At 47.2% G+C, this 17,344-nt stretch overlaps 1 protein-coding gene and 1 long non-coding RNA gene across 3 annotated transcripts in view; one reads left to right on the forward strand and one right to left on the reverse strand.

The window, feature by feature from the left end:
* Positions 1-7,771, reverse strand: part of LOC125988140 (uncharacterized) — a 27,351-nt gene extending 19,580 nt beyond the window's left edge. For both annotated transcript variants that reach the window (XR_007488231.2, XR_007488232.2), the window contains exons 1-2: positions 7,051-7,771; positions 6,855-6,921 (exon numbers count right to left, since the gene is read on the reverse strand). This is a non-coding gene — a long non-coding RNA (uncharacterized lncRNA). The remainder of the gene's footprint in view (positions 1-6,854; positions 6,922-7,050) is intronic.
* Positions 5,073-13,553, forward strand: calcoco1a (calcium binding and coiled-coil domain 1a). The gene is given in 16 exon segments (XM_049752975.1): positions 5,073-5,234; positions 5,894-6,045; positions 6,115-6,217; positions 7,767-7,969; positions 8,034-8,246; positions 8,412-8,560; positions 8,620-8,680; positions 8,745-8,900; positions 8,968-9,222; positions 9,291-9,394; positions 9,396-9,414; positions 9,494-9,577; positions 10,335-10,413; positions 10,546-10,685; positions 10,818-10,880; positions 12,288-13,553. Coding segments are annotated over 15 exon segments (1,764 nt in total). The 5' UTR covers positions 5,073-5,234; positions 5,894-5,913; the 3' UTR covers positions 12,291-13,553.
* The last annotated feature ends 3,791 nt before the right edge of the window (positions 13,554-17,344 follow it).

Here is a 17,344-nt window from a genome sequence, read left to right on the forward strand (position 1 = left end):
GTCTGCACGCTGGAAAAGCAATTGCACGGCCATTTTTGTGTCGTGACAGGAGCGGAGATTTGCGTCAAATTAATACGCGCGCTTTTCATTTCGGAACAGAATGTTACGCTTCTTCAAGAAGAAATTTGCTCTTTGGGACTGTCAAGATGTTTTGCAAAAATTGAATTTCCAAATGAACATCGAGAATGAAAAACACGTTGAAATTAGTTTTGGACTTGAATACAAAGGGATCCAATTTCGGGTCGCGAGCTCGGGTCTCTGACTTTTCACAGGGGTGCAAGCCGAAAAAGGCAGTTTGCGTCGTTGTGGGTATGAACACAAGCAACTTGATTGGCTGCCAACCAAAGCGTGACAAATTTGTTTGAGGGGGGGCTCACGGGACCAAAGCCTTTCCATTTTTATTTTTTTTACTACATTTTTTTTTCAAGAATGGTGAAATCTTTTCGACTCTGGGCTCCACGATCTTGTTGATCGCTTGAAGAACAACAGTTGAGCATTTCACTGTCAAGTGGCCGAGAGAGCAAGCCGAGAACCTTCCGCAGTCCGTCCCCATTGCTGGTCCAAGAGAACCTGCTCAGACACTTTTGAACACATTTCCAAGAACAACAGAGACGGAGAAGCAATCGGCGAAGACCGCCTTTGTACGCAAAAGCATTTACGTCCGCAGGGGCATGATGGGCATGTTTCCCCCATGAGTCACAAAAGCAGCCGAGGAACGCTTAATTAGTGGGATCATTGTGTGTAATTGCCGTTGCCTGCCTGCTGGATATGCACTTTTATGGAGGTTCTGCTGAACAACAAGCGTGCAGACAGAGCGGCAACGCATTCCATTTGGGGTATTTCGGGCAGCTAGCGCCACGTTAGGTGGAGCTTGGCTGCATGATTCTTCAGCTTCACATTGTGCAAGAGCAACACAAAGACAAATATGGACAAGGTGGAAAGGAGATAGTCATCTCCAGCTAGAGAAATAAACAAAGCGCTTTTTCCAAGACTGAGCTCACCGGCCGGCAACTGTTTAAAAAAAAAAAAAAATTCAAGTAAACACCAAGTCATGCCTTGAGGATTCTTTCACTCATTATCAAAAAAACAAATCTCTGCAAAATAATATATGTCAATAAATATATCTTTATAAATATATAAATATATATAAATATAAATAAATACAAATACATAAATATAATATAATATATAAATATATAGATATATAAATATATAACTATATAAATATATCTGCAATTCAATCCAATTCAAATATTGACTCAACCCGGCTCATGTGATTTGCGAACGGGCACGAGTGAGTCCTTCTTTTCCAAAAGACAGAGAGTCACAGCAAAAGGATGAAAGAGCCGCACGTGGCCCTGGAGCCGCAGGTTGCGGACCCCTCAAGGAGGAAAACCGGTCTGGCCCTCACAATGCGTCACGTGACGTTTGAAGCGACGGCGCACCAGGAGACAGCTTCGCGCGTCGCTCTCAACGATCTTTCTGATGAGTGTGAATATTCACGGCGAGCACGGCTCGACCAAATTGTAAAGGAGGAATTTGGACGAGCTTTTTAAAGAGGGCCATTTCATCAGAATCATTATTTTTTTGCGGTTCTCTATAGGCTCGTAACTGGCGGCCTATGAAGAGAGACATGCCGCAGTGGGGCTTCATTTAAAACCAGAAAGGTCACCGCACTAAGAAAGGTCCTCAGCTCAGCCAAAAATATAAAAACCTGAAGTGAGCAGTGGGGGGAAGGGAGGGCAGGAAGAAAAGAGATGAGAGCATTCCGCTCCAGGAGGGAACGGACGACGTGCGAGAGGACAACCCGAGCCCGGATGACGACGCAAATGAACTGGAACGGGCCTCGCATCAAACAGATGCGTGAGCTTGTTTGTTGACTCAAACGTTGTCATTTGTTCTAACGGCCTGGACGATTAGACAAAAACATTGCAGCCGTGCAGTCTGTCCCGCAATCTGTGTTGGCGCCAACGCAAGCGCCCGAAGCCGATTCGCTCGCTCGCCGCTAATGGTCAGATGGGAGATTTGCTCGGCCATATGCAACTCAGCACAAAATCGTCCCGACCCCATCGCACTGTTTACAAGCATTGATGAGATTTGATTTGGCCGCCTGTCGCGTGTCAGCTTTGGCCTCGTTAACAATCGGCGAACGCCGGTGCCGCTCGGCCCCGCCCCCTCCCACACGTCGGTTCTCCGACCCGACATCCATGTCTTCAATCACTTGTTTATCTATCAGTTGCCTTTAGTCGTCCGCTGGGTTTTTGACTGCACAACATTACATAAAAAGTCACAGGAGCCTCATGGCAGCGGCATGACAGGCTCTGATGTAAAGCCTCGTGCTTGGCGCAGATAAGGCGGGTTCAATTTTAATGTCGCTAGCACACCGAGACGCACCGGGCTCACTTGTAAAACAGAATGCCCCGATCGCTTGTAAACGCGCCAACCCAGGAGGAGGAAAGGGACGGGGTGGGGGGGGGGGGCACTAAAAGAGGACAGGAATTCCACTCGCCCAACTCCATCGCCCGATCAATTTGCTCTCTCAAATCCCCGATCCATTCCCCGTCTCGTCGAAAAAAAATAATACCCGATTCCAATCGGAGGCGCAGTCAAGCATCTCTTGTAAAAGGTCAGAGCGTGACCTCCGAGTTCTCTTTCTCGGGCCGTTCATCCGTGTTGTGACGGGACTTGCTCGCTTTTGGGGAAGTTGGGGAACAGGACCTGCAACCACCTGGGACCGTGTGTGTGAGTGGTGGCCAGCGGCAGAATGGTGGCATATAAGCGGCGCCTCCCCGCACACCCAGCCAGGGGAACTGATCAGATGGACGATCAAACACTAATCATTCCCTCACGGCCCATAGCGAGTAAAGCTGTCATTAATTTTGCGGAATTACATCAAATCTGAGACATTCTTTATGTGGCCCACGGCCTGCAGACAGTTATACGACAGGGACTGCTGCGCTAAGCAGATGGGGCCGCTTGGCCGTGCATACTAAATACCTCCGTCCCCCTTTTCTCCATTTGCTCCCTCCCTCCCTACGCCGCCCCAGACTCGGAGGCACTCCGCTCCGACGCCCGCCCGACGCCTTTGTTTGCCGTCGGACGCCGGCCTTTCGTCAAAAACGCTCTCAGCGATCGCGTCACCCGTCCTATATCGAAGCAAGCGACCGGAAAAAGAACACTGGAGTCAAAACAACGAGGGAACAAACCGCTGACGGACATAAACGTTAATGTTTTTCTCTCGGATGTTGACAAACGTAACGGTTAGGCACAACAGAAGGTCATAATCCCATTTGAGGTTTCCTTGGCAACTGATTACGGCTCCAGGCAATGTGCAATTTATGGCCGGTGACACATACCTGCCATTCCCTTTGAATGAGACATGTGGTAAGCTATATTCACAATGACCACCCCAGGTAATGAAACTGCAGTGGTACTCGGGGGCTACACCGTTTTCTTATATCGAGAAGAATTCCAGGCCAGGTTGGAAATAAATACCATAAAAATACGAAAATAAAATCAACAGACAAGAGGAATTAAATCGCTGCGCGCGCTAGTGCTGCCACTGATAAACAGCATACTTGGATTTAGGTGCCATAACTGTTTTTTGTCTAATCTAATGCTTAAACGTGCATGTGTGTGTGTTATATATGTGTGTGCGCGGCGGCGTTTACGACAGTCAGAGGAAGCATAACAGCAAGCTGCCAGAACAAGAGCAAGCCGTTGTATGGACAATCAGTCCACAAATTACTCGCACAATCCACCTAACGGCACACGTTCTTATCATTTAAAAGTCAAAGCAATTCTCCCGAACAGAAAGGGGCATTAAAACGACAACATAGTAAAAATCTCCAGCAAACACACAAATACAATCAAGGCAGCCCGCAAAGGCATCAGCTAGTCATGGCAGTTCAAACTATTTAATTATCCCATTGCACAGAGTGCTAGCACTCGCTCACATGGAGACTGCACACTATTAATCCACTTAAACACAATTTATGGGGACTAAACATCGACTGTCCATCGACATAAAATTACTCCAAGCGTCCTTATAGCGTCTTGAGCAGACTAAATTAGCCAAACTGGACTTACTAATTGAGGAGGAGTAAAAGTACTGTGTGACTGGATTGACTGCTCGTTGAGCAGAGATAAATAAGCAGGCTATAAACTGGATGAGAACACCAATAACTATAATTATAAATTACCAACATTATTTAAGATGAGGTTAGTGATGCGGGGTTACATGACTTTTTAACGTAATTTCCTCCTTCACGGCGGAACGTACGGCTGTATGCATTAGTGGGTGCAGAGGCAAAATTTTCTCTCATATGTTTTTTTTTTTTAGTTTCTCATTGGACTCTACCAGAATGCTAATATACAGGAATTGGGAATATGTGTCACACCATTTTAGTTTTCAAAGAGACATCAGCAAGAAGCCTTTTTACTATTTAAGTAAAACACGAAGTAAATTAAAATCAAGGATTCAACTTGAGACTTGTCTTGCAACCCGACCAGGTCATTTATGTTTTTCCCCCCATCAAGTATTTGGGTCACAAAATAGTATACTGCCATCTGCTGGGCAGCAGCGGTATGGTAAAAACATCATCTGCTGGAGTGAGTGAGCGTATCGAAAATTTCTCACAAAGCTTTTGTGCACCTATCAAGAATTTCTTCAAAGTCCTCCCCATTTGTAACTTTTATTTGAAAGCTACGAAAAAATTACAAGAATTCAACAGCCTTCTCAAATGCATTAAGATTTTTACTGTGACCGAATTGGCGTGTGGTTGGAAAATATTTTGACAGTGTTCACATCTTTGGAGGTTTCCACTAGAGAACGACGTGAGAATCGTCGCTCAAATAAAAGTCAAACAAAGACAAGGTTACTTTAAAGGGCTCGCACGCAAAACAAGTTGCCTTCCGCAGGCAAAAAAAAACAGAAAGGCAAGCTTCAGGTTACACCACACGTGACCTCAACAACTGTACTTGCATTGTGGGATTTGTAGTCCAAAAGCGGATAGTGAGCGGCGCCGCAGCGAGCTATCAAACTACAATTTCCACAAGCGCTCGGATGAAGCTGAAAGCTGTCACGCTTGCGCTGCTTTTTGTTATTCTTTCTTGAGGTCGGGTCGTGCCGTGGAGCAACCAAGTCAAAGCAGAGCGACGCGCGCGGTTATCTGCGCTCACGGTGCGTCTTACGGCATCGAACGAGCCACATTGACAAGTGGAGGCGGTTAAAGGTGAGGACGGTGTGCAAATAAAAAAGACGCACGATCGGCGCGCAGACGCGCTTTGATGCCCATGGTGATTGTTATTGTCACGCGGGTGGAATTAGAATAACCAAGATCCATGACGAGCCGCAGTATTCGTGTGAAATGCGCTTTTGAGCGCTGTTTGGAGCTCCTTCAAAGTTGAGCGCACTCTTGCGGGGCCTCGAGACTGCCTCCATCCTGCGTCTCCTGTGTCACGTGAACGCTTGCAAGCAGGCTGCATGTGGACATGTGTCACGTTGTCCACGCTATTTGTGTCATTTGGTGTCTCAACCGTGAGAACTTCCTTCAATCCCTATTTGCTATGTTTCGAGATACTATTTGCAATGTGTCTAGAAAAAGAAGGAAAGACAAACATGGTGACTCCTTTTTAAAGTCCATGTGGAAGTTCTAACAAGCAGGATGGGAAAACTCGTGTGGAGGGGGGGCTCACAGCAGCTGGCACGTGCTGAAGGCCCGACCCCACGCAGACACCTTGCGGCGTTCGTGTTGTGCCGACCAAAATAGCTCGCCCGCCGACCAATATGTCAGATGGCCACGGAGCTTTTAAGTTGTGCTGTCTGTCCTTGATGTGAAAGGGAACGCCGCCGCCTTCTTCTCACGCCGCTTCCCTTCCTGTGCAAACACAGTGCCTTTGTGTTACGTTGCCATGGAAACGGAAGCAGCGGTGGAGTTCCGAAATGTGGCCCGCAGTTATTTCCCTCAAAGCAGAGTGGACTGCCATTACACGCTCAGCTCAGGTCACACCTGGACCAGCGGCGACTGGGTCGGCCTCTTCAAGGTACCGAGCACCCGCCGCCGCGACGCTTTTGTCCAAATACGCCGCCGCAAACGCTTCTTTTTTCCGCAGGCGGGATGGTCGTCAACGAAGGACTACCAGACGTTTGTTTGGGCACTGGCCCCCGCCGGCTGTCAAGAGCCAACAAAGGTCAACTGTTGCGTTCAATTCCAGGGTACTTGTTTCCTTCTCCATCCATTTCCCCAGACTGTTTGAAAAGTGCCGCCAACAGGTAGAAGCCGGAATTGACGGAGCTATTTTTTCTTGACAAGGGAGTTGCTTCGATTTCTTCTCCGACGACTATCACCCGATTATTTCTTTAATCCAAACTGATCGGATCAAAGAAATGTGAACGTAGCCACGATTGCCGTTTCAGACTTTTATTGCTTATGAAAAAAATACGTGTTGAACTTAGATGAGAAAGTGATCAGGTCAAACTGATATAATACTCTCAGAGGGGTTGAATGCCTTTCATGAGGCAAGATGGGGAATGATGGGAGGGGCCAAGAGAAATGAGCGATGGGAGGGGCCAAGATGAGCATGATTGAGTGTGAAGGGCACAGGTACAGCAGATGAGGCACTCACCTCTGCAGCAAAATTCGACTTATTGCCTTTGTCACTCTTCACTCGCAAAACGACAAGGAATTGTGTGTGCGTGTTTTTTATTTTAATCCGTGTCCAAAAATTGACCTTTGTTGCTGCATTGAATTATAATAGAGCTCATAAACCTTGGTGGGCTTACCCTTTGTTGGCCGAATTTGCATAAATTATTCCCCGTTAATGTGATACGGAATTATATTGGTTGATCTTACTTTACGGGTCCGGACGTAGTCGCTTCAGCAGGCGGGAGTGCGGGTGCATCGGGAAAGAAATTCAGTTCTATAAAAAGAGAAGCAATGACAACTTGAGTAAAATATAGGAAAATATGGTGAGCCTGAAATCAAGACAAATGTGCCATTCCTGTCAGTTTGCTAAATGCACATGGATACGATTCAACCATTCACCTACCGTGCATTCAATCGAGGATCTCCCCGCTGTGACGTCACTTTCCCTTCAGTAGCAACCACACGCTATTTAGCGTCTCTTACTAGCTTTTGTCAGTTTAAACGCTTCTTAGTCATATTTCACACCGACAAAGAATGCAAATGAGGAATGGTGATACGAGGAACCATCAAAAGAAGTTGGTGAGAATGTTTGTTCAATTTAGACCACTTTCCAAGTCGGGCTGCAACCGAGTTTGACACACCTGCACGAATAAACTCGTCTTTTGCCCCCAGTGGTCCAAACCGGTATTGCTCCCATGACGGCCTTTAAATTGGAAGCGCTTTGTGTGCGCGCATGCGTGTTAAACGTAACTTTTTTATAAAATCTTTTTTTTTTTGGGAGATTTCAAAGCGATCAGTAAATTGTCTCAGTCAGCCACATGCACCAATAAAGTTTAATCAAAAAGCTGCATCTATAAATTATATCGTTGCAACAATAACAATGTTCATTTTGATCGTTTAGAAACTATTTTTTTGATACTTCCTCATAATCAGTAAATTCAAACTTTATTAATACTGCACTTTTTATAGATGTGTTTCAAAGTCCTTTACAAGTTCAAATTATAAATAGACTGTCACGCAAAATTTCACATCTTGAGTTGAAAATATTTTCATATTATAGATTTTCTAGTCCATACCAACTGCTTGATAAACTAACATGTTTGTTTTGTTTTTTTCTAGCATCTTACCTTCCTCGCCCAAGTGGCCAAGAGTATGAATTTGTGTACGTCGCTGCGAACGGTGAAGATTGCTTCCGGAGCTCAAGATTCACATTTTGCACCCCCAAACCCCTGGACGACCTGGTGACCCTTGAGGAGGAGCCCCACGGGGAAGGAGACAGCACAGACATTGTGCTGGTCGTACCTCGGGCCGAATTACTGAAGGTAGCAAACGAGCGCTGCGGATCCGAGAGGCCCATCCGACGGCTGCTTTTCTTTGTCTCGACAGCGCCAACTGCGGGAATGTTTGCGAGAGCAGGCTGAGCTTCTGGGGATGCAAGAGGAAGCCAAGGAGCAAAAGGAGAAAGAGGGACGAGACTTCAACCAAGAGAGGCTCGCCTGGAGTAGACTTCGTGAAGAGCTCCATTCCGACATCAGTGGGCTGCAGGACGAACTGAGGAGAAGCCAGGAGAAGGTTGAAGAGCTGGAGAGATGGCAGAAGGTAGTCACGGATGACATCTTTACATTGAGATCTTTACCTTGGGCCACAAAACACACGATGGTCTTTGTAGCCGCATTCAAACAACACGCCACCGTAGATCTCGAGTTGAATCGTTGGTGTCGAGATACGCGGGATGGCCCGACGATGTTGCCTTTGTTCCCTCAGGAGGAAACGGTTTTGGGGGAATGTCTCGCAGAAGAAAATAGAGCTCTAGTGGAAGTGAGAGAGGCCAACAGGTTGCAAATTGAACAACTGCAGGAGGACATCAAAACGCTGACGCAGAGAGCTCTGCAAGGAGAGATGGAGTTAGAAAGGTGAGTCGCTCTTCGCAAAAAAAAAAATCTCTGTACGACATCCCCTTCAATGTCTGCAGGATAAAGGAAAGCGCTAAGAGGACAGCAGAAGAAGAGGAGATGGAGAGACAGATACTGCAGGTACCTTCTCCTACCATTGCTCCATTTTCTCTTTGTGGCTCTTCTCATGTTGTTCCACACTTAGAACAAGCTGGAGCAGACACAAGGCGACCTTCGAAGTTTGTCCAAGGAGTTTCAGGAGCTGAGGACCTCCCGGGCCCAGAGAGACACCAGCGTGCTGCAACTCCAGAACACCATCAGCAGCCTCAGCCAGAAACTGTCCGCGGCTTACAGGAAAGAGGTGCGTCCAAAACAAAATACTCACAGCGTACGACAAATAGAGACGAGGCAGTTATTGTTTGGTCCAGGCGCTGACCGAGGCAACGCTGAAGGAGATGAGGAGCCTGCAGGAACGTTTGGATGTGAGCGAGCGCGCCGCCGACGTCCTGAAGAACGATCTGAGCTCAACGGCCGACCAAAGAGATCGCGGGCAGACCGAAGTGCATCAGGCCCGCTTTCAAGCTGCCCAGCTTACCTTGCAGCTAGCCGATTGCAGTCTGGCTCTGAGAGAAGGTCGAGCACAATGGGCTCAGGAAAAGCAAAGTCTGCAGCGCAAAGCTGAGGTACAGCACACTGGAGCTTGCGCTCGCTCGTGTTGTTTCGAGTTATCACCTGTGTGTCGCCCCGGCAGAAGGCACGCGAGGATCTGGAGAACCTTACAGCCGAGATGCAAACGATTGAGGAAAAGCTCCAGGAGGAGAGGACTGAGCGAATGAAGCTGGAGGTGGAGCTCGGGAGAAAAGGATTGCAACAGGGTGAGAAAGACAGATGATAGAAAAAAAAAAAAAATCTGCACAGCTCAAATCTTCTGCCCTGACCCGTACCATCTTGTAGGTCCAAGTGAGGGAACTGCGCAGGGAGCTCCAGGAGCTGAAGTCCAGCCTGAGGGTGAAGGAGAAGGAGCATTTGGAAACGAAAGTAACAAGTGGCCGCAGTTGTTGAATATCCTTAATGCCGCGTTTATGTTCTCTTTCTAATCATCTGATAAGCCCCAGAGGCCACTTAATGGTTGGTATGGATTAACAAATAAATAGCCGTTGTCCCTTCTTCAGACGTTAAACTGCTACTTCATTCAACTGCGCTCATTATCAGCTTTAAATTTAAGTCCGGCGAACACCTTTGCATCACTCTCAAGTCTCAGCGAGTGATAGATTATCGCTTGGCTATTCATAAAGCAATCGAGCGTTCAATTGGGGCGATAGCATAACGCCGTTCTTGCTAATGTCTCACTTGTTGGGCATCTTTGCGCCGTCGTTGTTGTCTTTTTAGCCGTTATTGCGCAATATAAAAGCTTTACGGCGTCCTATAAATCAGAGCTTTTTCAGGGCGCCGCTGTTAAAACGCCTGCAGAGTTTTGTCGTTAGCTAAGCGCTATCGCTTCGGCCAATGCGTTTCAAAACGCCCGTCCGGTTTATGTAAACGCTCTTGGCGTGCCACCGTCGCCAAATAAATCCCTCCGACGGAATGGCGTTTGACGTCCGCTAGTTGTCGTAAAGCCCGTGTTTACATAACGGCAACGGCGGCGTATTGTGCGGCGCGGGCGAGCGAGCGCGCATGTGCGTCCGCTTTATGTGTCAGACATCTGGGGGTTACGAGAGCAGCGGCGAGCGAAGCCGTGATTATGGAAGGCCCGCCGCCCCGCCGTGTGCAATGATGGCTGTATTTCCCACTGCAGGACTTGATGGACTACAGCTGTCAGTTGGAGCAAAAAATGGGAACGGCAGCCGGTGCCAAGCGGAGCGCCGCTTCCACAGGTGAATGAAGCCACATTAATCTGCCCAACACCCCGCAGATGGGAACACTAAAAGTGTTCACTTTCATTCAACGGCAACACTAAATAGCCTTCGCAACGGTTTGACGCGAACGGCGCTCTGCCCGTCGTCTAGGCGGCACCTCTTCGGACGACCGATGGACCTCTCGGCCTTCCGGTTGTACCCGACCTCCGTTGACCCCGATTGCGAGCGTCATCAGCCAGCAGCCGGCGCCCCTCTCCTCACCTCACGAGCCGGGAGACTCCTCCTGCCCGGTGAGACCCGAAAGCCGAGCGGCTCGGTTATGTGCCGTCGTGAAAACGGCATATGCCGCCGCACCTGTTAACACGCATCAACCCGATGTGTCGCTTACTTTGTTCGTAACTCTTTGTGTCCGTCCGTGTAAGAGGAAGAACCTGGTTGCACAGGAGGAACAGAGCAGCTTGTGGATCACGCGGACACAGTCTAAGGTGAAACACACAAGCAGATATCATTAAAATGTCAGAACAAACAAGTAAGCTTTACAAGCTTAGTAAAATATGTATACTTTAGACGTCAAAAATAGGGGCATGAATAAACTAAAGCTACTTGCTATCAGGAAAAAAAAGTGTCGTTTGTCGCCGCTCGGCACAAATGACAATAACTCAAGCACGTGCGCGGCCGAAAGTTGAAATGTCCTATTTTGCCTTTAGGCCGAGGCAGTAAATTTTGTACGTGGAGCAAGACAACAAGGGCCTCACGGGAAACTACACTCCAGAATAGAATGGAGATTTATCGTCATCATTGCACGGCGGTCACAAACACTTTGAGCAGCTCTTGATTTAGCAGTATAAATCTAAAAAGGTATTTCATGTACAAGTCGGCACGGGACCATTAGCGATTCCGTGGTTGTTTACCGTGGCTTTAAAAAGTCAAGGCTTCAATTCCCGCCAAAACTGTCTGTCAGTAGTAATGAGCTTTTTTTTTTTTTAACTTAACTCGATTCGTCTCTGCCGCTAATGACAAAAGGGCAGGCTGTTTTTTTCCAAGAGCAGTGCCAGAACTTGTCAGGTAGAAAGCGAAAAGTGTCAGGGGAACCCGGCGAGAACATCTCAACCTTTGCCGAGGTCAGACGACAAAGGGAGCGCAATTGAAGCTTCGGAGCGACGACGTTTCCGTTTGCATTATTGACGCCATATTAAAATGAACATTTCTTTTGAACAAGCCTACAAATTTGCCCCCTGTCACGCCGGCTGATTTAAACATGAGCAATGCATCACACTTTATGAGCCCGCCGCTTGATTTGTGTGTACAAGCTCACTCGGCAAAGTAATTAGTGAACCCAGCCAGCGGGAAGACGCAGCCGAGTAAAAAGTAACATATTTCTCCTTGAAATATAGCCTAGCAAAAGGATAAAGAATTCCAAAATGGTGGAATTAAGTGCCTCCACTAAATTGTACCTCACACATCTGGCTTGAACGCCCCAAAAAAAAAAAAAAAAAAAAAGGCGACTTTTCCAAGCTCACTAATGCACACAGACAAAACGGCGGCAATTATTTACGGTGACAGGGTGAGTATGGCCGCAAGATGAAAGTTTTGAATATGTGCTCGTAAAAGAAGTTGAGGCTTTGGGGGGGGGGGCGACAGAGGGAGGGAGGGCCAAGATGGGAGGACAAGGGGACAGATAAGTTGACAGCAGGCCGTAGCAATGATTTACCTGCGGGGGTGTCGCGCCGTCACGGGCCAATTTTCAGCATCATTAAAGCCCGCCCGCCCGCGCTCGCTCGCTCTGCCTCTCAGACACTCCCTCCGTCCGTCCGTCCGTCTAACCTTTTGCAACCACACTCTACTCACTTTTTGCACACTCCCCCCCCCCCCCCCCCCTCCTTTCCCATCAGTGAACACGTTGCTATGGTAACCAGCGGTGGACATCCCTCACGTGAGAAGCAGCAGCAGCCCTTCCATTATTTTTCCACAGACTCAATGGTGATATGCAATTTTTTTTTTTAGGGGGGGGCGTTTATAATGAGGGGGGGGCTTAAGACGCGGGTGGACAGAGCGGGCGTTTAGGCTCCGTTTGGCAGGTTGTAGCCCAACGCCTGGGCTTGAATCATCGCTACGTGGAGAGCTTTACGGCGGATGTTATGTCGTTTTTATGACATTTGTGATTAGGAGTCATGACAGGCGGCGTAATTATGATGTTTTGTGCGGGGCCGCTCCCCGCTGAAAATCATGGCAACGCTCCCTCGCAAGCATTAAATTCTCCCCATCGCTGCTTTGAATGCCAGTCGTGACGGCATAAAGCATTCATACGGCATGGCGCTCAAATTATCTGGCAGGGAGGCGTGACGTTATACGGCGGCCGACGTTTGAAAATGGCGTTAAAAAAAAAAAAAAAAAGATGTTTTTGCAATCAAACGCTCGTTGAACAGATTAAAGTTGACGGCAACTTTGTATGAATAACTTTTAACGCCGCCGGTTTGGTCTTCATTCGCATTCACACGGCTGGAAATTTGCACCTGAATAATTCAAGAGCGCTCTTATGAAAGAAAATCTTTCTCATCACGTGCTGTCAGCATGTTCCCCCGAGGCCCGTGGTAAGATAGTGCCTAGTAAAAAATCTTTTTGTCATAAAGTGCTGCAATTAAGCTGAATTTGGACCGAGGCAAAAGGGAACCGGCAAAAAACAAAAAGAACAGGACGTTCAGACCAATTCAGCCCTCAGTCAACAGAATATAGCCAAATGCCCCCCCCCCCACACACACACACACACATTGATCTTAATCCTCCCACATTGCGTGCCGTGTCCACATTTTTTTTCCTATAAGATTTTTTTATGCAGATATTTTGCAGTGTTTGGTTTTATTATAAGGCAAGAAATAGCACTGGATTCATAATGTGCGAAAGAAATGGATTTTAATGTTTAATCATCTAGGGCGGGATTATTGAAAAGGGAGCAGCCGCTTTAGTGGGCCAATTTCTCACTGTCGTTTCGCTTTGAAAAGCAGACGGCAGTTTTTTGGAGGGGGGGGGCGGGGTTACGACAGGAGGTCGTCGCACAGCAATTATTACGATTTGTTTTGGAATTGTTTTCATCCCGCCATGTATGTGGCAATGTAAGAGTTTTGGGATTCTTGTCTAATAAAAATCGATATATCTCTAAATGCGTCTTATTCGGAATATTTGGGACCTGGCGACATTTCACTGGCAATTACCGCTGCCATTTTGTTTGCTACATTCCCTTCTGGCTTCAAACATGCAAGGTGTGCGAAGGTCCCCCCACCCCCACCCGGGGCCGACCTCCTGCTCCTCATCGTCACCTTCATCCTCACGCCTCGCTGCTCCACTTGACGGTCGCCTCCTCTTTTTTTTTTTTTTTTGAATTTTTTTTTTTCCCAAGCGCACTCCCTCCGTCTTGAGTGCGGGGTGACGATAGCTAATTATAAAATCAATGATGCCGGGCTGCCTAGTTTACAGCCCCCTCTAAAACCTTAACTGGGAAATCACTGTGGGATTGATGACTCCCTCACTCTTTATCTCTTTTAATTAGAAATGTAAAAGATATGAAAGAGCCAGAGGCCAGAACACATCTCGGAGTTTTTTATGATCCCGCCTCCTCCTGCCCAAATCACCTCTTCCCTCTACCTGGGCCTTGTTTATTTCCTCTGCCTTCCTTCATTTTCCTCCCTGCTGGCACACCCTCCCTCCATCGTCGCCCGCCGCTTCTCCATCACTTGTTCCATTACCCTTTCTTTAAGATGGCCCACGCTCACGCGCTCACACGCACGCACGGAGGAAGGCGTTAAATTTATGGTCTTTGCACTTGAGAGCGTTGCTCACCTTCCCCTCACCTCTCCTCTCCTCTCCTCTCTCGTCTTCTTTTCCCTTGACTGAGCCGCAACCCCGGCCGGGCGCGTTTGTAACAAATGAGGAGCACGTCCCGTCTGCCGAGCGGCAGCTGTAAAACCAGGTGGCGTCACGCGGAACGACCCCGACGCGGCCGACATCCCGTATGACTCGCGTGTCTCGGGGTCGCTCTGCGTCTTGGTATCGCGGCGCGGGCTTTATCGGGGTCAAAGGTCATCTGACATTCCTCTGGCAATATTTAGCTTCATCGGTGAAAGACTTGACTAATGTCACTCGCGTTTACTTTTGTCGTGTTCCAGACGGGCCCAAATTTGGAGGCCTGTCAAAACAAAGGGCACCCGTTGCGATTTTTCGGGAAAACAAAAACAGCACGAGAGGTGATCGGCTAACGTTAGCGTTGACAGCTGGCCTAAGATGGCTTGGAAATTGGCGACAATAACAAATCCATGAGGTGGGTGACTCACCAATAGAATCCATTGTCAGGAAATATTAACGGGACCACATTTGGACAACGGATGTTTGCTATCTAAATTAATTTAAGCACGACAATGCTAACGCAAGCGTGCCAATCGGATTTTTCAATCTCGGTTCAGGCCTTCCGTGTTTGCTGGCGGGGAATTTTTTCCCACGTTCCCCAAAAATGCGTGTCTGCTTCATTCATTGTATGTTTGTCTATATGTGCCCTTTGATTGGCCGGCGACCAGTCCAGGGTCTCACCCCGCCGCCTCTCGCTGGGACAAGCCACCCGCAGCTTCCTAATCGTGAGCTTATCGGTGGCCAAACGACATTTGAATGCTCTTTGCCCTTCACAATCCTTTTGTTCCCCACTTCTACTTCACAGATAATCAAATACAGCCAGGTCTGTGTGTGCATGCCTCTTTTAAAGCCCCCCTCCCCACCAGCACCACCCAGTCGTCCTCCGCCTCCCTCCGGTTACCGTGGCAACCCCCTTCCAGGGGCTTGGTATATGAGGCCATTTGATTGTTCCTTGTAAAATAGTGTATAATGTATGGGCCTTATTTTAATTTGAGTCTGGCATTATTGATCTGTCTTTAATGATAGTTAATTAAAGCAATCATATAATTGATAGAATCTCATCGCTGTTTATCACCCTGCTCTATCTATTAATAAAATCAAGGTGAGGCGTTTGTATCTGAATGGCACGCTGGGGCTATGCGGAGGGGGGGGGGGGGGGTAAAAATAAAAATAAAAAAGATGTTTACTACAAGTATAGCCGCTCGGCTCCTTTGAGAATTTATGGGAATATCAAAATAAACGGATCTGATCAGCTGAGATGTGTGTTGTAAACTTTGCGCTAAGCGCATAAATCGTGATTACTGACGTGACATTTACGCAGGCCATCACAAAGGCTGCCTTTATTCATTTGCTTCTTGCTGATGTACTTTGGACAAACATTTAAAAGGTGCGTTTGTGACAAGCGTGATACGGTTTAACTTTAAGGCCCTGATGTCCTATAATTTGTCAGAGATTGGGTGTCAGATCTCGGAGGACTCCGCTATCTTATCTCATAAAAACAAACACCACGCCGGTCGTCTCGGACCAGATTGAGGATCGCTCGGGCATCTCCGGCCTCTGGAATCAATCAAATTTGGGACATTTCCCTGCCGAGGCTTGACTATTCCGATTTACAATAGACTTCCCGCTCTATATATCTCATCCATACATACACATACGTATCTCTCCTTTTATTTGCACATTTGACCTTTTCCACAAGTGTCGCCGCACCTATTGCAGGAGCTGCTCTATTGCACGGCGTGCTTAAATTCAAGTCATAAATCACCGCACCGGGGGCAAGCGTAGCTCCTCGCAGCTAGCGGAGCGCTCCATCTTTGAGGCGAAACTATAGCGGAGCTGCGATGGAGGCCTATTAATGCTAGCGACTGCCTTCCTTCCTTCCTTCCAAGCGCAGCTGAACAAGCATCAAGAGCAGAGCTTTATCTGATGTCCTTGTTCACCAGGCGCTTGTGATTTATGAGCCACTGCACCCACTTCCCCACATGACCTTAGCACCCATGCAGCTTTTTTTTTTCTCCCCTCCACACACAGCCCGAGAGCCGAGTCACGGTGCATGACTGCTCTCTAGTGGCCAAACCTGCTCACGTCTGCTTGAATGCACTGATCAAGTAAAAGTGAAGATTTGTGGAAAAGGGAGAAGGACCGATTCAACTCATCTACTTAAGTAAAAATAATAATGTATTTCAATAGTTATTGAGTGCTACCGTTAATTATATCCAATGTCTGTTTTGATAACGCACACCAAAAAAAAAGAGAAAGAAAAAGAATGTGTTGAATTGTTTGGTTGGGTTTGTTGGGTCAAGTTGGTCCAATTTTAAACCTAAATTGCGTTGTTTTTAATATATTATGTCTTCATATATTCGAATTTTGAAATGCACATAGAAAAGATCCAACTAACACAAAAAATAATCACATACAGTAATATGGTTTCTTTAACCCACACCCTCGCAAAGGACTGTCAGGCATTTCAAATATGGCGACAAAAAGTAACATTAATTGCAAGAACTCATGTGTTGGCAAAAATTAACTTTGTAAAACATTGTAATATTAATATACCGCCACATGTGTGTCATTTAAATTTCCACTCACCTGTGGCTGAGTGAATGAATCATTGTTGTTGTTGATGAATAGCGGCCATAAAATGCTCTTCTTCACAATTCCAACCTGGGGTTTGGAGGCACTGATGAGCGACGTCTGCCATCTTGTGGTTGACGCCGGCACGACATCTTTCAATGACTGAGCCAATCCAATGCCAAAACCTTCCATCCATCCATCCATCCATCCATCCATCCATCCATCCATCCATCCATCCATCCATCCATCCATCCATCCATCCATCTATTATTATTTTTTTATTTTTAATTAATTTATTTGTGATATTTGGCGGTGGGCCGGATTGCATTCCCTCACATGCCATACGCTGCCCACTAGCTGCATGTTGGCCAACCCGTGATAGATGAATTGGATGTCTCCATAGCAACAGAGTCAAAGTGCATCGGTATTTCATGATGACAATTACTTGTTTGTTTTTTTAATGAGAAAAAAATGTCCA

Source organism: Syngnathus scovelli, chromosome 2 (genome assembly GCF_024217435.2).
Source record: "Syngnathus scovelli strain Florida chromosome 2, RoL_Ssco_1.2, whole genome shotgun sequence".
Classification (NCBI taxonomy): domain Eukaryota; kingdom Metazoa; phylum Chordata; class Actinopteri; order Syngnathiformes; family Syngnathidae; genus Syngnathus; species Syngnathus scovelli.